The sequence below is a fragment of the Chrysoperla carnea genome, chromosome 2 (assembly GCF_905475395.1).
Source record: "Chrysoperla carnea chromosome 2, inChrCarn1.1, whole genome shotgun sequence".
NCBI lineage: Eukaryota > Metazoa > Arthropoda > Insecta > Neuroptera > Chrysopidae > Chrysoperla > Chrysoperla carnea.
Genome location: NC_058338.1, coordinates 13,491,192 through 13,513,113, shown reverse-complemented (window position 1 = coordinate 13,513,113; position 21,922 = coordinate 13,491,192). Strand labels below are relative to the sequence as shown.

Sequence of the window (21,922 nt, the reverse complement as noted above, 5' to 3'; positions counted from 1 at the left end):
CTCTTATAATTGTAAAAGTAAAACTAATAATACAGAGAATAAAGATATTTCACTTCGGAAAAATAGCAAACATAGCCAGCAGAAAATGGATACTATTCAGAGGTATTAAAAATGACCTCGTAAGATCATTCTTCTTTAGTAAAAGCATCGGCTCACTTAATTAATTCCTTATTATTTAAGTTAAAGGTATTTTAATTACAAATATTGGACACATAGATACAGTTAAGGATACTGTAGCGAAGGTGCATACTGTAAGTTACAAATTTTTGATGCTAATTTTCGTAAAAACCGTTATTCTTACGAAAAAAAGTAATTGTTAGTTTCTTGTAGAAACTAAATTAAGGAAATATTGGCGCAAATTCGTATTTTGTGAAATTTGACCCCATAAATATATATAACATATAGAAAGAGGACCCCATGCATTGAAATTAGTCTAAAATTTGAAAGGAATTTTAGATATATACTAGCGCCACCAAATGAGACGCAAGAACAAAAAATAAATAAAATTTTACTTTCAAAACATAAGAATTGTCCGTTGTAGAAACAATTAATCATAGTGAATATTTTGGTGCATTATTTATAGGTTTTAATAAAATGTAAATAATAATAAAATTTGATACAAATAAATATTATTTAGGAATTCATATCTTAAATTACATTAAGGATTTTTTACAACAATAAATTTAAAAAATTATAAAATAGTACACACTTTTATCTTAAAGTAAATTAAATTTTTAACATTTTAATCAGCATCTTCAAAAGCTGGCGCATCTCCACGTCCATCAGATCCATTCAAATTTAATGCATTCATTTGATCAGTATCTGGTTCCATGTTATCATCATACATATCACCTTCTGCACCATAATATTCTCCATCAAAATACTCTTCTTCTTCTAAACAGGTACGATAAAAATATTAATTATGAATGTTAAAAATATAAATTTAAATTTATGTACCAACAGGGAATATCGATGATTTTTATTGCATTTATTTACAAAATATGAAAATATCGTAAAAGAGATGACAAAGAGTGAAATAAAAATTAAAATCGCAGAAGAAATAGGGATAATATTAGTATTTTAAACTGTTAGATACTAAATAGAGAAATCACTTTCAGCCATAGTATTTGACGTCATATACTATGTTTGCCATAATAATTCTATATTAAATTCTGTTTTGCTGGAAATAGATTTTAAAAAAATCTTTCATGGCTTTTATCTTGGTTGTTTTTATAGCTATCAAGCAAAAAAAAAATAATCAACTATTACCGAATACGATCCACCTCAGATTGCCCTCATATCTGATGTATATTCAAGTACTTAAAGGTTTTTTTTTATCGAAATCGACCAATTACCGAGAAAACGCACTTTAAAATGAGAAAATTACGGCCAATTATTAACTATGCGTCTGTGTCAGTGTCGTTTAGAGAGGAGGTGGTAAGATAGGAAATAATTCGACTGTGCCGGGAAAAATCCATGCGACATAACTGCATCGAGATTTTAATACAAATTTTTAGGACAATCAGTGGCAAGATGTTAAACAAAATACAGTAAAAAAACTCGTTAATTTTGGGAAAAATTTCTTTGGGTGCTTATACAATGTCATCAGATCAGATCATATATTGATGACAATTAGACGTAAATCGTTGAATTGTAGGGAGATCTTAGACGTAGAATTTACCTGAAACACTGTCTTGTGGGTCAGGATTTAATTCTTGGCAAACACGAATTGCATTGAAAATTGTTTCTAACGATTCAACTTCATCGGGTATTAATCGAATTTCTGTTATTTCAATAGTATTTTCCTCATCAGAATCTGATTCATCACGTTGCTCGGCTGCTCCGTTGGATTCATTTTCTAGTCCTGGTAATTCTGCATGACCATCTAACATTATATATATACATGGATGAGGAAATGATGCTGGATCTCGTGATAAAGCATGTAACGATATGTGAGGATATTCAATGCTGAATCCAATTTGTGAATCGGTATCGTTTTGCCACGCTAAAACACTATAATAACAATGCGTCAGTTAATAACGTAAATGATTAATAATTCTTGAAACATACTGTTCATTTATGTATAAAAATCCTTTGCCAATGTCTTTATCGTTGAAAACTACCCGAACACAAGGTTGTTGATGCTTCAAGCCTTCTATAGGTGCGGTAAATGTGCTTATTAGAACCATGCTGGAAGATTAATTCTAATAATTTTGAACGTAATCTTTTTACTTAATGAATCGCAATTTTTTTTTAAATTTCAATTTACACAACGTTTTTGATAACCTAAAGCATTCGTAACTTATTTTAAAAATTCTGACAATTTGAAAAAGCTTTACTTTTCAGAGTAGCCAACCTACCAACACTTTATAGTTTGTTGCATGGAGGTTAGAGAGAAGGAGAACGATCGCTATGCGCTAAAGCGTCTGTCCCTGAAAATTTGTAGAATTTATAGTTCATTTTTCAGCCACCAGTCGCGCTGTCGTCGGTAAGTAGTATCTGCGAAGTTAGCTGTTTATGAGTACAAGTAGATGAAGTTAGTACCATTCAAATTTATAAAGTAGTATAGATAAATTTATAAAGTAGAATAGATAATTTATAATTTTCTTCATTAGTAAATAATAATAATAATTAATAATAATTTCATTATTTGCTTTTTTTTCCTTTGAATGATATTTATAGACGTATATTAAACGTTGATAGATCATTTGAAATTAGCGCACAACAGCCCGCTTTTAATGAGACAACTTAGCGATCCCAGCGCCTCACTTATTTTGTCCATATTTTGGGGACAATATTTTCTATAGCGATCGTTCTCCTTCTTTATAACCTCCATGGTTTGTTGGTCTCATTGAACATATTTTTTAAGTTATTATTATAGTAAAAAATTAGCACAAAATAAACTATTGTAATCGGTGGAGACAAAATAGCCAAGAAAATGAAGATATAGCCAAGAAAAAAAAGAACTGGCAATATATCTAATAATCAAGTAAATATTTTCAGTAATTAGATTTAATTCGAAATTGTTGTATTAGTGAGTAGATCTGGAGTTGATTGATTTTATCGAGAATTTAATGAAATTTTTCTGGCTACAGTTTATACTTGGCACAGCGAATGTAATAGGTAAATTTTTAGCGAATTCGTAAAAACATGGAAAATTGTATTAATCTTAATGCAGTATAAAGATTTAGCCTCTCTTGTAAATCCGCCCCTGTTAACATTCAGTTCAATAATAATAAACTTTTGTACAATCTTTTGCGATTCCTTAAAACTTAAGAGTTCGAAAATTTAAAATAGTTTTTTACAAACTTTGATATAAATTATGAAAAATAACTTTGTGTTATTTAATATGTAGACCATAAGATATTCAAACTATTCCAAGTGCTTAGTATTTATTAGTTTATTTCCTTGACTTTGCCTTTTTGAATAATTTTCTAGTTTTACTGAACCATTATTTACTTGGGTACTCGATGCCGCATGCTGAAAATTTACTAAACAGTAAACATGCATTTCCATGTAATTTAAATAACGTACGCAAATTTAGTGTCGCATTTTTAGGTTATAATTAATAAAGAACCTTCAATTGAAATAAATAAACGAAAAAATGTTCTATTTGATAGGCTTAGGATTGGGTGATGTTAAAGACATTTCAGTAAAAGGGTTGGAAATAGTTAAGAAATGTGATAAGATTTACCTAGAAAACTACACATCAATTTTAACGGGAGGCGTGAAAGCTTTGGTAATTATTAAAATTTCTTTATTTCTAATGAATTTGGAAAAAATAGGTTTTATTAATCACGGATTTTATAACCAAATTTTTATATATTATATCGATTTTAGTAATGCTGTTTCAAAGCTTAGTTACTAAAGTATCTTTTTTTACTAATTATCATTGAGTTGTGTTTATGCAGGTCGGTACTAAGTAACTTTAATAATAGAAAGGCGGGAAATTTAAAAGTAAAGCAAGAAAATTAAACATTACATTAAAGTTTAGAAAAATCGGAAAAGGGTTAACAATATTTGTTTCGTTTTACCTGTTTTTTTAGATTAGGAAGACAAATATGTCATTTCAATAGAAAGTAGTAAATAATAAGAAGCATCTATTTGGGAGGCATGACCTTAGTGTAGGAGTTGTTCTCGCTATTTTTTTAGTATTAAATGTCTATTTTATTGGTTTAAAAATACTTAATAAAAATTATTAGAACAGGAAGAGTATTACGGCAGATCGATTATTGTTGCTGATCGTGATTTAGTTGAACAAAATGCAGATGAAATATTATCTGGAGCACGAACTTCAGACATCGCGTTATTGGTGGTTGGTGATCCGTATGGAGCAACAACACACACAGACTTAGTACTACGTGCAAAAGAGCAAGGTATCAAATGTGAAATTGTACATAATGCTTCTATTTTAAATGCAATCGGATGTACGGGGCTACAGTTATATAGTTTTGGTGAAACAGTTTCTATACCATTTTGGACGGAAGATTGGCGACCAGATAGTTTTTTTGACAAAATATGTGCAAATTTCACTAGAGGCTTACACACACTTTGTTTGTTAGGTATAGTATACAAATTTTGGGAAAAAATTTGGCTAATTTTTTCTTATTGTTAAAATATAAAGTTTATTTTTAATTTTTAATGTAGATATTAAAGTAAAAGAACCTACTTTGGAAAGTATGACTAGAAAAAAGAAAGAATATATGCCACCACGTTTTATGACCGTTGCTGAAGCAGCTAGCCAAATTCTTCAAGTAATTGATAGGCGTGGTGTATCAGATGGTAAGAAATTTAAATATTTATAAAAATATTTTTTACTTTGCTGTTCAAATTATATTTATTTATTGCACTAAAAATATTAATGAACTATTTCTTGTTGAATTTTAAAAATCTACTTGTTAATTAAGAGGACTCAATAAATCCCTGAAGTTCCGGATACCGTAGGATTCTCATTATAATTATAAATTTTTGTTGTTGCAGGAATATATAAAGAATCATTAGCTATAGGCGTAGCAAGAGTTGGTGGTTGTGATCAACAAATAACAGCTTGTTCATTACAAGAAATGGTAAAATGTGATTTAGGCGCACCATTGCATTCACTTGTAATACCAGCTTCAAAATTACATCCATTAGAAGAAGATTATATTAAAAGTTTTGTAAAAGACAATTAAAACTAATGTTGAATTCCAGTGATTGTATATATTTTGCGTAAATACAAATCAAAATTGATTTTTCATTCTTTTGTGTTTATTTTTACTTTGTCTGAAATTAGTTTACTTCAAAACATTAAGCGAATAAAAAATTAGAAAAATATAGAACAAGTATTATTGATGGTTAGAAATTTTTCAACATTTCCGTTAAATATTATATATCTATGCGAACTAATACGTATAGTTCTTTTTTCTATCGCGAGATAGTCTTGCTTAGCATTAAAATCCCATACCATGTAGATGTTAATGCACTCTTCAACTGTCATTACAGTGCCACTTAGGTTCTTGGGGTCGCGAATTAAAATTTTATTTTTATATATAACTAACGCTTCGCCAGACAAATCAAGGTTTGCCACACATTGGCTAGCGGGCTCGGCTCGCTAATGAATACTGGGTCTGCATGCGTATAAAACAAGTGTATAAATAAGTATTTATTTTGAAATTTTTTTATTTGTTGTAGTATCTATATTTACATTTTTTTCGGTTAATAAATTATTATTTTTGAATTCCATATCTAAACGTTCTTTTGCTACATAAATCTTCGATACCAAATACAAAGATCCAGTTTTTTTATTTGCTTCAAATAAACGTTTCCATTTGTCTTCAATATATTCTTTATTTAACTGTTCAGGCTCAGTTAAATTTAATATTAATTTGGCTTCATGTAAGCTCATGATTTTTGATTTACAATTTTCTTGACGTTCCGCTGCACGAATTCTAAAATATTTATATTTTATTAAAAATATGGTTTTTTCTTTGGGGTGTAAAATTTTGAAATTTTTGCCTAGAACTTTTCAGAGTGTGGATGTAAATTAGGAAATTTTTTTCGTCTAATGATACGACAACTATATGTTCTATATGGAGGATGAGTAAATATTGATTCTTACCTAGCCGCTTGTTGAGATAATCGAATTTCCTCCTTGATTGATTTTAAAAGTGCTTTAACAATTATATTACTCGACACAAAGGTAATTTTAATTAACGATTGTAATAAAACTTTCATATTTAATACAAGAGCCAATCTTTCATAAAATAACGAAACAAGACTTGAACACAAAAGGTATTTTACTACATTTAGACGGCATATATCAAACAAGATACGATTCATCTAAAGTAAAATTGGACATTTTTTAATAAAAATTTATATAAATATAGTTTTAACTAATCATTTGCACTCAAATCATTTCTTATAAATTTCATGTCAAACAGCATGTCTGTCGCGGCCGATAGGATTGGTTTAAAACATTTTTGACATACTGTATTTATTCGAAAAATAATAATTTGTTTCTTAAAAAAATTTTCTTTGCAGTCAAAACGGCCTGACATTAAAATGATATTTAGTTTATATACAAAAAAATTTACATGACAACCAGAGTAAAATGCGGAGGTGATCCACAAATTTCATAAAATAATTCGTCCATTCGTTTATGTCAAAATTTACATTATTTACATACAATTTTTGTGTGATGCAGAATTTTTCTAATATTATGCAATAGGTACCTTTATTATTTACGTTTTCGTATATTAATGTATAACATACCTGTTGGCATGATGCATGAGTTTTATTTCAGGCTGTTTCCATGGTAAACCTAAATTACTTTATTAATATAATTGTATGGATGGACTTATTAGTTTATGGTTTGTCTATATGGATTACATTGAAAATTTAATATTATTTTGTAACAAATTTCAATGAGTAACAAGTGAAAACAAGCAATTGACTGAGTTAATTGTTGAAATCACATTTACATGTCAACAATTGAAAGTTAGTCATATTTTAAATAAAATGCATGATTTATTGCAAATTTTAAAATATATCAACGCTACAATCGATTTAGCTGTCCCTTGCATCTCCTATGCTCCCTGCTAACAGCCCGATGTCCCAGGCTCATATAGTATAGGTATATACTATATAGGTAGCAACCAACCTATGTGCTATTTAAAAATGTATTGATATTTAGGCTTAGGTTAAGGTAAAACATTGACCTAGGTCATCAAGGTCGTATATTTTCGTTTTCTGAGAATGTTTAAAACACTAATATTGATTTTAATAAATTGGACAGTTCATTAATCAGAATTGGATTAAGTTGAATTACTACCTTAAAATTGATTCCTTAAACCTCCCAAATATTATCGAATGTGTTTGGTAGAGCATTTGGATCAAGTTTTTCCCTTACCGATAATCAATGAAATTTTTATCCAATCGATTTATTCTTAGTGGACAAAAACCTATTGACATATGTTGTTAAGCCCCTTTTTATACTATTGCTATAAAAAATTCAGCTCGATATCTTTTTCCTTCTCGAGTTAACGTGATGACGACAGACAAATACTTGGGACTCGATATAATATACTTCTGATACATTTTATAACCCTCCACGTATTAGGAGCAATGGACGCCCTTGTTGCATCAGATAGAACATAAAATTCTAAGATTCCCCATCCATTTTTTTATCCGATGCATGGATAATTAGTTATTAATTAAAAAGGTAGCAAATCAGAAACGCGTTATACAATTGAGCTATACAATTGGTATTACAATTGAGTATGATTTTGTATATATGCTAGTATATACCTTCAACAGTAGCTTATTGAGGCTGAAAGTTCTTTGATTACACCCCTGTTGGTAGCCTTAGTGACCACTATAACAACATTAAAGCCACATTAACATATTTCGAATATTTAATTTTTTCATAGTATAAAGTTATTTTATCCTTGTGAGATAATCTATAAAACCTATTACTAGAAATTTAACAAAATTTTCACTTTTAAAAATTAAAAAAAAATTCCAATGGCACCAATTTTACAAGACGATATTATGTCTACACCACCGCCAGAAAGTGATCGAATAAATTTTCTATCATCACGTTATGATAAAGTTAAAAGTGTATCAGTTCCTGAGGGATTAGAAATTTTGATGAATAATTTAACCGTACATATATTAAAAGCTCAGCCACAAAATATACATTTGTTTGCTGCACAACATTTTGAAAAATTATTGTATTTACGAGAAAAATTAGGTCAGTATTTTAAAATTAGTTCTTTGATTTATTAACTAGATTGAATCCATTCAAAAATCAAGGTTACCTATTCATTTATGACTAGAAAATTGATTGCAGTCTTATTGAAAGGAACAGCTTTTTATTTAAAAAAAAAACTGAAAAATGTTATTTTTGTCTTTTGTTCAAATAACGTTCAGACTAAAAACTTTTATTTAAAAAAATTTTGTTTCCAAATTAAAGTAGTCAAAGTAGTCCGGTCATGTGACTAGTCAACTAAATGTAATAAAATGCTCTAAAAATATCGAAAAAGCGTCAAAAACCAAAGTTTTTTTTTGGAAAGCGTCGTAAGGTAAAGTTTTTTTTGCATAAACAGAATCTGTGATCAATTTTTTGTACAATTAACATTATTGTGAGTTTTTCCATAAGATACTGTGTGTTAATTAAAGATGAACCATCCAGCCAACTTTTTCCATGTATTTTAACATCCTGAACATCCTGTCTGTTTTTTTTTTTTTGTAAACTTATGAACGGAAAGCTTGCCAACAAAATTGGTAACAATTAAACGGAAATTCAAAAGAACTTCCACCCGAAAAGTTCGTGTACTACTGGGTGTTAAAATAATTAGAAAAGAGTTGGGTGGGCCCATCTCAATTTGTATTAAAATTATATTTAGTCAGTTTTGGATTAAAGTTTGTCTTGTTATTTGAACGTTATTTAACAATTTTTTGGCTAATAGGTTGTTGAGATAAAAGTCGTGAAAGAGACCAAACGCAATTCAACTTCCTCAACGGTGATAAAATTTGTGCCTTTTTAACTCAAAAAATATCGAGCAAAGCTTGATCATCCAGGTACTTATGCTACATTGCTACAGCTGTTTTTCGTTATATTTTGAACGAAAGCCGGATGAATGTACACCCAAAAGGGATCGGGTTCATGATCAAGAGGCAATAAAAAAGGGTATACCAAAAAAAAAAAAAATAATAATACTGATACAAAAAGATTGTTTATTAATTAAGAAATTATTTATTTATTTTTTTGTATTAGTGCTTTTCAAACAATAAATAATGCTGGTCTATACAACTCCCTTGTAAATAATTGTTCATTTTTTAATTCTACTCTATAACTATAAATCATCACTATCACGTAGACAGAAATACCGCCCTGAATAAAATCCATCCAGACGTTCAATGGAACATGGTTTAAAAATTTCGAAATGACCATACCAGCAATAACTACAAGATGGAAAATATCCATCAAAAGAAATATTTTCAACAATAATAAATTGTACAAGTATAGACCCATTAATAATATGACACTAGCAATAATTATAACTACAGTTGTCAAAATATCTAGTTGCATTCGGATATTTGCTTCTAAAGTATGACTTCCTATAACATCGTATTCTTTTACTTCCTTACCGATCCATACCATATGCACTAAAAGTTCATAATAGGCCAAAGCAAACGATCCAACACGTAGAGGACAACCACAAATACTTGTCTCGAAAGTGCAAAATGCCATTTTGAAAATTTATACTTATTACTTATTTACTTTGTTTATACCTAAAGAGTCTTGAATGTATGGGAAAGTAAATACAAATATTTGAAGCATTTCAGATTTTGATTTAAAAAAAATATTAGAAAGATCTTTAAAATAAAAGTATTTAAAAATAAATAAATTTAATAATTTAAATTTTTGACATTTTAAATACTTATAGCCACTGGGTATTTTAACATGATAGACTAGGAGACGGTGACAGATTTCACTCGATGATTCTAGTCTATTTCTCCAAGAATATCAAATATATGTAAATAATATTTTGTTTGCCAAATTTCCCCCCGAAATTTTTGGGGTGTAGATACAGTAATCATTTAAATTATTAAATTTAAGTTTAAATAAATTTCTATAGGAGTCGAAATAGAGTGGGATATAGATAGGTAATGATTTTTGCTTTAGATTTCCAATGAAGGAATTCGTTTTTGAAAAATTGTTCCTACAAAAAGTGTTGGATCCATTTACAATTTTTAGATGTCTTTATAATTTTTTTACCCTTCAGTAAAATCAATTTTTCTCGAATAACAACTTATCTCTAAGTTAAATGGGGATAATAAACATTTTTTTTGGCTAGTAATGTCTATAATTATTTGTTATTTCTTTAGATGCTGAATTAAGTGAAGAAACAACTGACAACGGCTCGAACATAGCATACATTGTTGAAGATAACCAATTGACATATAAAACACCTAAAGTTGCTGCTACCGATTTAGATAAAAAAAAGAACCTAGCTTTAGTATTCAATTCATTACTATCAGCAAATATATTATTTAATAAATCGATTGATAATTCATCAAATGCCAGTGAAACGAGCCGAAGTAAACGTTCAGCAAATGAACATTTACAACAAATCGAAGAAACAAATGAAAGTCCAACGGAAAATACGGAAGAAATTGAAGAGAAACCAAATGAAGACATTGAAGTTGGTAGTAAACAAGCTACGGAAGAAGCCTCGGAAGCAAATAACATAGAAGAACAAAATGGTGTAGAATCTGAGAAATCTGATAATATAGAAATTAAACCTGATATTGAATCTGAAAAAGATGTAAAAGAGACTAATATGACCGAATCTGAAAATGTTAATGACATCGATAAGAAATCTGTCGACGATATACCACCTGATGACACTGATAAAGAGGAAAACGATAAATCGTTAGAGGCAGAAAGTATATTGCAAAATGATCCCGAATCTGAAAGATCTGAGGAACCTCAAAGCTTATCTGAACCTGTAACTGTTGTAGAATCTGAACAAGTACCTGAATCTGAGAGTTCAGGGGAAACTCAAAACATATCAGAATCTGAGAATGTTGAAGACTCACAAAAGGGTGATAAAATTCAAGATACTGAAAATGTAGGAAAAGACCTTGGATTAAACAAGCCTCAAGAAATAGAAGTTGATGAACCAAATATTAAGGTATCTCAAAGTTTGTCTGAATCAGAACCCCAACAAGAAATACAAAATCAAGAATCCCAAAGTCTTTCAGAGGCCGCTTTGTCTGGCGAAGCACACAACTTGGCTGAATCGCACACTGAAAATGAATCTGAAGAAGAAGAACGTCAGAATATCGAGACAGAGAACATAGAAGAACCGCAAAGTCTAACAGAATCACAGGACAAAGCTCAAAATGAAAATGAATCTGAAAAAGCTGATGAAATACAAAATATGGTTGAGCCTGAATCTGAAAAGAGGGAAAAGCCACAAATTGTAACAGAAACAGAATCGCTAAATACAGCTGAGTTTGATTCCGAAAATGGTGAAAAGCCCCAAATTGGATCAGAAACAGAGGAAAAACAAGGAAATGAAATTGAAAAAGTTGATGAGTCTCAAAATACAGCTGAGCAAGATTCTGAAAATGGTGAAGAGCCACAAAATGGATCAAAAACAGGAGAAAAAATTGAAAATGAATCTGGAAAAGTTAATGAGTCTAAAATTGTAGCTGAGCAAGATTCTGAAAATGGTGAAGAGCGACAAAATGAATCAGAAACAGGGGAAAAACAAGAAAATGAAATTGAAAAAGTTGATGAGTCTCAAAATGTAGCTGAGCAAGATTCTGAAAATGGTGAAGAGCGACAAAATGTATCAGAAACAGGGGAAAAACAAGAAAATGAAACTGAAAAAGTTGATGAATCTCAACATACAGCTGGGCAAGATTCTGAAAATGGTGAAGAGCCACAAAATGGATCAGAAACAGGAGAAAAAATTGAAAATGAATCTGGAAAAGTGAACGAGTTAGAAAATACAACTGAACTTGATTCTGGAAATATTAACGAGCCTCAAAATGCAGTAGAAACAGATGAAAAAGAAGAATATGAATCTGAAAAAGTTGATGTGTTTGAAAATACAGAAGAGGCAGATCCTGAAAATGTTGAAGAGCGTCAAAATGTAACAGAAATAGAAGCAAAATTTGACACCGAAAATGATTCAGAGAAAATTGAAGAGTTGCAAAATAAAGATGACCCTGATTCGGAAAAAGATGAAGAGTCGCATAATGGCAAAGAAACAGCAGAAAAACTTGAAAGTGAAAATGAATCAGAAAAACTTGATGCGCCACAAATTATAGCTGGGCCAGATTCTGAAAAAGGCAAAGAGCCACAAACCATAATAGAAAGCGAAGAAAAAATTGAAATTGAAAATAAAACTGAAAAAGTTGACGAGGCACAAAACGAAGGTGGCCCTGATTCCGAAAAAAGTGTAGAGGTACATAATGACACAGAAACAGAAGCAAAACTTGATAGTGAAAATGAATCTGAAAAAACTGAGTCCCAGAATATAGCTAAGCCTGACACCGAAAAAGAGAAAGAATCTGAAAACATATCTCAATTGGATTCACAAGACATTGCTTTTAATGAAAAATTAGAAAATCTAAACAACGGCATTGCAAATAATAATGAAACAGAAATCACAACAGGAAATGAAAATCTCGAACAAATTCAAAATACAACTGAATCAAGTGTTGCTAAAGATACTGAAAATTCGGAAAATATTGACCTAGCAGAAAAATCTACGGATATCATTATAGGAAAAACAAATAATGACCCGCAATCCAAATTAGAATCTGATCAACATAAAGAATTACAAAATATTGCAAACGAACAAGTTTCTAATGCCAATTCTCCGGAAACTCTTAGTATTAATCCAAATACTACAGAAACATTGAAAAGTATGAATTCTGAAGATTCTGAAGATGAAAACCATACAGAAGAAATTGTTGGGAATATCACAAAAGAAGCATCAGTTGAAAATGAAAGCGGCGTTGAATTTACAGAAAATGCAGATGCAAGTATAAATAAAGAGGATGGCAAAATGGATAAGAATTTAAGTAATGAAATAGAATCAGAAAAGCCCAAATTTTTTGTGGGTGACATTGATAATGTAATCGAAATTTCTAGTGATTTGCAAACTCAAAACGATTCGAAATCAAATGATGAAAATATTGAAAATGTAATAAAAGAAAAAGAATCTGAGCTAAGCGAAAATACCAACTCTGAAGCAACATCTGAGCAATCTTCAGAAAAACTTGATTTTAAAGATGCGCAAAGAACTTTTGAGAATGGTAATGCCGTACATTCAGAGACTTCGGCAGAAAAATTAATAGAAATTGATAGAAATGAAACGTCTACCCTTGAAAAAACTGAGGAAAATGTTAAAGAAACGGGTGATTTGGAATCAAATAGTCAACTAAATGATTCAACAATACAAAATGAAACATTGGCAGAAGAAATTGCAAAACCGTTCGATTCTGAAAATATGGAGAAAGAATCCAATGATATTCAAAATAGTTCAGAAAAGCAAGAAGAAATTTCGAAGGAACCACCAGATACTTTAATAACGGAACCAATTTCCGGAAATGACTCTAAACATCTACCAGATGACTCTAGAAATATAAAAGAGTCAGAAAAAGATTCTTCCACACTTGAAGGAATTGGTATTGAACAAACTGACAAATCTGAAAATATGACCAAAACGCTGAAAGATTCTGAAAAATCAGAAGAAACAAAGAAGGGTGATATCTTCGAAGAAATTACAGAAGAATCTAAAACTATAAAGGAGTCAGATAAAATTGAAATGCCTGAAGAAATTGTGAATGAAGAATTAAAAGGTGCTTCAGAACCAGACGTTAATTCTACAGAAACATCACAAGAATCTAAAAGCATAGAAAAATCAGAAAATGATCCAGAAGAACCTGAAGTAATTGTTTCTGATGTAACAAAGGATGCTGAGAAAATGGAACATATTTCTGAAAAGACAAATGAAGATTTTAAAAGCAAAGAAATATCAGAAAATGATTTAGAACAGTCTGAACAAGTTCTTAATGAAGAAGCAGCGATTGTTGAGAAAAAGGAAAAGCTTTCTGAAGAGACAGTAAAAAAATCTGAAAGCATTGAAGAAACAGAAAATGATTTGGAAAAATTAGATGAAGTCATTAAACCAGCAATAGAGGTTACGACAAAAGTCGGAGAAAATTTTGAAGAAGCATCACGAGATTCGGTTACTTTAGGAAAATCAGAAGATATCGATAATGCATTGTCAGACGATATCATGAAAAAGGAAGTACCTTTTGAGGAAGAAACAACAGATTATAAAATATCAGAAAAATTGGAAAATGATTCTGAAAAGACTGAAGTTACTAGTGAAGTTCAAGTGAGTGATGCAAATGTAAAAACAACTTCTCAGGAGACATCGGATGATCTTACAAATATTGGTGAATTAGAGAATGACTCTGGAAAGTCTGGGCAAAATCCAGAGGAACTTTTAAAAACTGTTTTAGAAACTGTCAATAAAGTGCCGAGTCAAACTGAACAAACATCGAGTGTACTAGTAACAGAAGAAGGTACTGCAAACAATGACAATTCTGAACACGTTGAAAATCTTGAAGACACTTCACAAGCTGATGTAGAACAACTAGATCAAAGTTCTATAGATGCTGACAAGGATGAAAAAGAATCTGTGAATGTAGAAATTAATGAAAAACCCGAAAATACGAATACAGAGAAGCAAGAAAATACTGAAGACACCGAGCAGAAGGGATCAAATGAAACCTCGATTGACTCTCAAATAATACCAAATTTTGCTTCTGAAGACGGAAATGAAAATTTAGAGACAGTTAAAAATCAAAATTCTGAACATCAAATATTATCAAAATTAGATAGCGAAAATATAAATACTAAACAATCTGAAATGATCCCGGTAGTAGAAAAAGAATGTGTTCAAGTAATTATACCGCCTAAAACTTTCCAAGATAATGAAGAAAATGGAGAAGTAGAGAATGATATAAATGAAAATCAACTATCTGCAACAAAAGAAACTAATGAAACTAAAGGAAAATTCGAAAAAAATCCTGGCACTGAGAATGGACATACACCCACCAAACTAGATAACATCGAAATAAATGAGGAGAATAAGCCATTAGAACATGAAAGTAAAGCTGATATTGATAATTCTAATGTAGTCGTTACCGAAACATCAGAAGAAGCTGAGAATGTCGATCAATCTACTAATAAGGAGGAAGAATCATTAGAAGCAAAAGATGAAGTTCAGCAAAGAGCTTCTGATACTGCAAGCGTTGGAGAAAAAACTAACCATAGTTGGGAAAACCTAGAGATAAAAGACGCAAACGAATCTCTATTAAATAAGAATGAAGTACCTGCAGAAGGAATGACTGAGGCGCATGATTTAACTGCCAAATCAAATGAAACGAAAGACATAGACAGTGATGATGACACTGTAGTTTTAGGAACACCTTCATTCAATTTTCCGAAGGAAGATGAAGATAAAAATAAAAATAAAAATGATTCAAATACCACCCAAACACAAATTGAATCAAATAGCCAAACTACAGAAAATCCACAAGGAATGCAGTTTTTTCTTGGTGAAGACAATGAAAAACAAAATCCAAAGTCAGTACAAGAAAATGAAAACGAAATTTTTCCAATGGAATTAGACGAATCAAAAAATGACACAGAAGATGTGGATGTATCCAGTCAGAAAAGTATATCTGGTCTTGTTTATGAAAATCATCCAGAACTTGATTTAGATGATTCTGGTATTCAGCCAGATTCATTGGAAATTGACTATAAACCACTAAATCACTTTCCAAATGAATCAATAGATGTAATTCATAATGAAAATGACTTAAATAATAATGAAATTGGTAAAGTAGCAAATAAAATTGAAAATTATGAAGATGGAAAACAAAGTCGTGATAATACCACAGCCGATACAATTACAATTGATGGTGATTATGAAAGTTTAGAATCTATACCAGAACCAGAAATATTAGCAAAAATTAGTATTGGAAGTACGTATCCGTATGGTTCACATGAAGACCTAAGTGATAATGACGACGAGCCAAGTGGTATGAGTAGTTTAACAACTCATATTCGTAATATCAATACAGCAGTTTTAATTATACAATCTGCATGGCGAAAATATTTGAAACGTCGAAATGAGGTAAATAGAAATATTGTTATATGTTGCGTTTGTTGTGAAATCACTAGAGTGTAAAAATTTGGCGACAATAATTAACTTAAATTAGTTATATCTAGTTATATCTTATATCAATATTATTAGTTATATTACCTATTCATTGGAAATCAAAAAGATTAAGTGTAAAAAAAATCTTTTTTCTCATCTGAAAATAATTTAAACCATTTGATCTTATCAATCAGCGCTGGGGGGAGGTGCAAGGAGTGCATTTGCACCACCTGCTTCTTGAAGAAAAATACACAGAAAAAGATTAAAATTCATTGTAGGTACTCTTTTCCACCTCGGTCTCCTAGGTGGTTCCTACAAAAATATGTATTGAGATTTTCTTGCAAATTCAATAAATGGCAAGATATGAATTTTTCATAATGGATTGAGATAAAATGAAAACTTTGATGAGGAAGACCTTCCTATTAATGTTAATATCCCATATTTGAAGATAATTTTCAAGAGGTGGATAGAAACCATTTTTTCGGTATCGAAAGTAAAAGAAAATAGTCGATTGTTTTGACCCATCCAAGTGTAGATGCAGATATACATACACCCCCTGAATGCAATCCTGACAGCGCCCATGTTTTTATCATAACGGATAGTTTTCGCTGAAAAGGAAGCGTACTTGGTGGAGGGTAATTCCAAAAAAGATGCGAATTTTAGTTTTCTTAGAGAATTAAAGGGGAAGGTTAGGTTATATTGGCTGCCCACGGGGAAACACACGTAGAATATAGAGCCATTATGATACCATATATCCGTTTTACCACCTTTTCCGCTGATTTTTTCATTTATCAGCTCCTCAATTATTTCCAGAGGCTGAGTGTACCTCCTTCATGCATATACCATGCACTACACCAGCCGATCACAACTATTAATTAAATTAATTTTTGTTGTGACGGCGGGAATCGAACTCGCTACTCTAGGCATACCACGAACAGAATTGGTTACGCCTTAACCAACTGACCTAGTAAAATTAGATTATTTTATTGTATATAGTTATTTATACACAGGGTATATGAAAATATAAACAAAATATTCGGGATGACGGGATGTAAGTAGGTTTATTTCATTCATTCTAAAGTGCAATAAGTACAAAATATTTATGAAAATTGACCTTGAAATTTTAATTTATACAGAAAAAAGTCCATAGCCCAATGGTGAGTAATAATAAGGAACAATTATTAACACCGTTGTTGAATGTAAATGTTGAATCGAATAATAATGTTTCTACAAATAGCACTGTCGAGCCACCAACCAACTCAACGCAAATTCATAGTAATAACGTAACAACTACTGGTAGCGATACAACAACTAAACAACATTTAACTGTTTCAAATGATTTAATAACATCATTAAATTCAAATAATATTGATACACAAGAACATCGTATTGTTGATAATATTGTCGAAAATTCTAATGATTTAGGTAAGTTTTCTATTATTAATTTTAAAATTTATTAAAAATTAATCAATTAATAAAGGATTCAAACAAATGATTGATTTCGAAAGTAAAATTTAAGTTAAAAACTAATATTAATTTTATTTAAACAATAATATTCCTAAAAAATATTGTAAAATTATTTGTATAAATTTGGTTTTTATATTTTATGAAATTTTAATTTTTATTATTTTATATCGATAAATCAATCAATTTTTTGCATTCACTATAGTTCATTCTACAAAAGCTTGGCAACTAAAGAAATATTTCGAAAAAGTAATTTTATTTAATTTTTTTCAACTTATGTCATAAGTTCTGTTTTTTTATGTACGCGGTGAACAAAGTGCAAACGTGTATGACGATATTTCAATATTAAATTTTCAATGTATTGATTTTAATTAAAAAAATTTTCTTAAAGAGTAAAATTTTGTTAAAATGAATTTTTAACAGAAGATTTATTGATTGATTTAATTAAGTAAGAAGTAATTTAAACATATCCGATTTCGTTCAGACTTTAAGGGAAGGATTTAGTATTATTTTCATGGGAACGGGGGGTACGAAATATCTAATGACGTATGACGATTAGAGTCGCGTAAAAAGTTTCATTTATACCTTGGGAAATTCATTCATAAATATTTATTTATTAATCATAATTAAAATTTATACCTACCTATTAATTAGTCACTAATTGAAAATTACCTCTACACGTGCGATTATAATATTATTAATTCGAGTTGAAAATACAAAAAAATTTGTTTCATACTTAATTATTATGTGATCAATAAAATTTTCCATTAAATAAACAATTCTTCTAATTTTAGAAATTCTTGAATTAGCGAGTTTTAAGTTTATATTATTATTATTATGAAAAATTAATCTAAATATTTAAAAAAATATTTTAACAGTTTATTTTAAAATAATATATATTTAATTTTTATCTAATTACTTCCTGCCAGTTTTTCGTAGTTTCCACTTTTAATTAATTTTAATTAAATTTTATTATTAATTTAAAAAAAATTCATTTATTCAAATAAATTTGTCTGTACATTTAGTTGGAAATATTACTTATTTTAGATTTTATAGGATTTCTATTTAATTTTTTTTTTGTTTATCAATTCAACCTCTGTTGTAAAACTACAATTCCTGAGGCTTAAAAATTTTGTCAATTAAGTTTTAGTCTTAAAAATCGAAATATTTTCAAATTAACTAAAGCAAGAAACACGATTCTTATGGTATTAATGGGTAGATCAAAAGTCGTGTCCATGGAGACTTTCTTGCTTGTGCTCATAGAGAAACTTCTAGAAATTCGAATTTATATACGGGGGGGGGGGGGAGGCGGTGCATCGGTGTTAAAATATAGACAGTAATACGTCCTTGGAATAATAAAATTGGTGGATATTTTGGGGCATTCCATTGTGGGGAGTTTGGTTGGGGGTAGTCAACTAAAAATAGAAAATATATAATAGAAAGTAACGCCAGATATAAGTTCCAGAATAAATTTATTGACTTTTACTCATGTAAGCGTGAATTATAGTAGTAAGAATCCACGATCAGTCATTTTCAATTAGGTTATAAGAGGTTCTTCGTTAATTTGCTGTAGTTTTCTTACGAATTTTATTTATAATTATTTCTTAATAATTTTAAGAATTGTCAGCCAGGTATTTGTTAACACAGGGCTGACTGACCAACCCTGTTCTAACGTTTAACTGACTGAATGTCATAACTGTTATCTATATGCAATATACAAGCTGTATAACAACTTTCAGATTTAATAAACCCATTTAAATACCACGGAAATCATAAATGAATTTATTGTTCATAAATAAAGGCTGACTGAACAGCCCTGTTCTATCGTTCGCTTGACTGACTGCACTATGTGTGTGTACACAACTACTATAACCAAACCTCAAATGCTCAGATTTAGTAAATTCAACGAAGTTGCATTTCAATATTATCATAAATCTTGTTGCCATAGTTACTATATCGGCTTATAATTATAATTAATTTGACGTAGATATTAAATTATAAAAAATATTTAAAAAATTTATATTATGTTAAAAAAATTAGTTTAAAATTAGTTATAACGAACATCCAAAAAAAAAAAAAGAAAAATTAATAAATAAATAAAAATGTTTACACTTTTTGGTTTTCTTCCAAAATAGATACGAATGACGCTGATGTGCTGAATTCAAATGAAAAAAATTCATTAGAAAATTTGGCAATCAACAACAAAATTGAAACAAAGTATTCTACAGATAGTATGAAATTATTACGTCAAAATAGACCATCAACCGCTGAAATGAATTTAAATAAAACAAAAGAAAATGAAGCTGCAACGAAAATTCAAGCTGGCTTTCGTGGTTATAAAGCTCGAAAACAAATGAAAACCCAATTAAAACAACAAATAAACGATACAAAAGACATAACAATTAAAAAAGCTGCAACTGGTGTAAATGAAATGAAGACAAAAAAAGTTGATGACATAAAAAATATTAAAAATGAAGAGGAGAATGTAATAAAAAAAGCTGCAACAACCATTCAAGCAAACATTCGAGGATTTTTAACAAGGAAGAAAATCAAAAGTGCCCAGGAAAAATAGTGTGCAACAATAAAGTTTCAATTTTGGGGGGACCAGTATTTTTTTTTTAATTTATCAACTTAAAGTGTAGATAAAAAGTATACGGGGCATTTGAATGCAGGCCCATGCGCAAGGGACGGGTTTTGGGGGTGAAAACCCCTCCCATTGAAAATCTGCTCACATAAATTTTGAACAAAAATATAGTCCTGTAAATGCACCCATTTATGACACCTATTTCTACTGACGAATCAGATATCCATGCATATTTTGAGCTTGGTACATTCTTTGACTTTGTCTTTGAATCGCATACTTAAAACAGATCTTGGCTTGGATCGGGGCTATCGAACTAGCTGATGCTACAAAATATATTTTGATGCGAAAACGCATTGCTGGACGAGGTGTCGAAAAATCACTCTAAGCACCGATATTTGCAATAAAGATATGTTTCCGGATATCTTCTAAATGCTTCGGGTTCTGGCAGTTTTGCCTGTGACAACAACGACGAATGAAACCCTGCGCCGCGTCGTCTCAAAACATACCTTAGATAGAGTCTGTCTGAAGATCGACTAAACGGTTTAGTCTTCGCTTAATATACATCGCGGTGTAGAAATCGATGCGCACAGAGTTTTGGAAAAGTTTTTTGTGTACCTCCCAGAATTAACTGGATTGAAAAACAGTGACAGAATATTAAATTTTCACCTTATTAATGTTATCTTACTCGAAAAAAGAATTTCTTGTTTTATGGACCTTATGACCTAGCATGGCGGACAAAAGTTTAAACCCCTCCTTTGGATAATTCCTGCGCACGGGCCTGGTACGGGGCATTTGAATGTGTTTTCTACGGTACCCTTTGCTTTGTCTTCTCTTGAAATGAGTTTTTTTTTTAAAGATGGTTTAATGAACGATTTTACGCTAAAAGGTCTTCCAACGTGATCATAGAAAATGAATTAATAAGAGCATAGAATATTACGTTAGCTTAAAGAAATGATTTATTGGGCCCCAAATTTTAGAATCCTCTGCAATGCAAAGTTGTTACGCAGTTTGACCAAAATTAAATAAACCAATCTTTTGTCTCGTATTTCACAAATTTTTGCGATATGAAATCACAATCTTACAATCTTGAGACATTTTTAAACCAAAATAGAAAATTTGATAGAACATTATTTTATGAAATTGTACTCTCTCAGACATACAGTCTGGTTTGAAAATTTTAAAATATAAATTAATTACTGTACTTATTTTTCAAAATAAAAATAGATTTTAATTAAAGCAAAAAGTTGTAATGTTTGTTTTTCTATCTAACAAATATTTATTTTCAGATTAAAAAAAGATATAAATATAAAATAGAAATGTCTGGGTATGTAAATATTTTATAATAATAGTAAGTATTCGGCCCCAAGTAGAGCTTCTTATTCTGTATGTAAGTAAGTATAATTAAAGCACGTGTTCAATTCTTATCGCTCTGTTTATTTTATAAATATTTTATATTAATTTAAGTATAGATAATTAGATCATGAATTTCTAAAAATTATTTAGAAAAAAAGTAAGTTATTTTAGTTTTCAATTTAATTATTTTAATAATAATAATAATAATAAAATGGGGTTTAACCTCCGTTTCTCTGACATATACGCCACCCACATCATTATTTGTTAATCTTTATTTATT

The 21,922-nt window shown here is 29.9% G+C and overlaps 2 protein-coding genes across 2 annotated transcripts; one reads left to right on the top strand and one right to left on the bottom strand.

Annotated features, from left to right (window-relative positions):
* Positions 1–612: 612 nt before the first annotated feature.
* Positions 613–2,340, bottom strand: LOC123293399 (methylosome subunit pICln-like). The gene is made up of 3 exons (XM_044874210.1): positions 2,071–2,340; positions 1,682–2,013; positions 613–894 (listed from the first exon to the last, which is right to left on the bottom strand). The coding sequence occupies exons 1-3, from the start codon at positions 2,187–2,189 to the stop codon at positions 743–745; spliced, it is 603 nt and encodes a 200-aa protein (XP_044730145.1). The 5' UTR covers positions 2,190–2,340; the 3' UTR covers positions 613–742.
* A 1,085-nt stretch (positions 2,341–3,425) lies between these two features.
* On the top strand, positions 3,426–21,449 carry LOC123291487 (homeobox protein 9-like). The gene is made up of 7 exons (XM_044871793.1): positions 3,426–3,739; positions 4,208–4,562; positions 4,648–4,782; positions 4,993–5,166; positions 14,653–16,217; positions 17,378–17,666; positions 19,841–21,449. The coding sequence occupies exons 1-7, from the start codon at positions 3,605–3,607 to the stop codon at positions 20,275–20,277; spliced, it is 3,090 nt and encodes a 1,029-aa protein (XP_044727728.1). The 5' UTR covers positions 3,426–3,604; the 3' UTR covers positions 20,278–21,449.
* The last annotated feature ends 473 nt before the right edge of the window (positions 21,450–21,922 follow it).

Excerpts from the sequence above, each read along its gene's own strand:
- LOC123293399 (XM_044874210.1), bottom strand. The coding sequence starts at position 2,189 with ATGGTTCTAATAAGCACATTTACCGCACCTATAGAAGGCTTGAAGCAT. Across the intron at positions 2,014-2,070 it reads TTTTTATACATAAATGAACA|TGTTTTAGCGTGGCAAAACG; the intron begins GTATGTTTCAAG and ends TTGTTATTATAG. Across the intron at positions 895-1,681 it reads CCCACAAGACAGTGTTTCAG|AAGAAGAAGAGTATTTTGAT; the intron begins GTAAATTCTACG and ends GTACCTGTTTAG.
- LOC123291487 (XM_044871793.1), top strand. The coding sequence starts at position 3,605 with ATGTTCTATTTGATAGGCTTAGGATTGGGTGATGTTAAAGACATTTCA. Across the intron at positions 4,783-4,992 it reads TAGGCGTGGTGTATCAGATG|AATCATTAGCTATAGGCGTA; the intron begins GTAAGAAATTTA and ends GAATATATAAAG. Across the intron at positions 16,218-17,377 it reads ATTTGAAACGTCGAAATGAG|AAAAAAGTCCATAGCCCAAT; the intron begins GTAAATAGAAAT and ends TAATTTATACAG.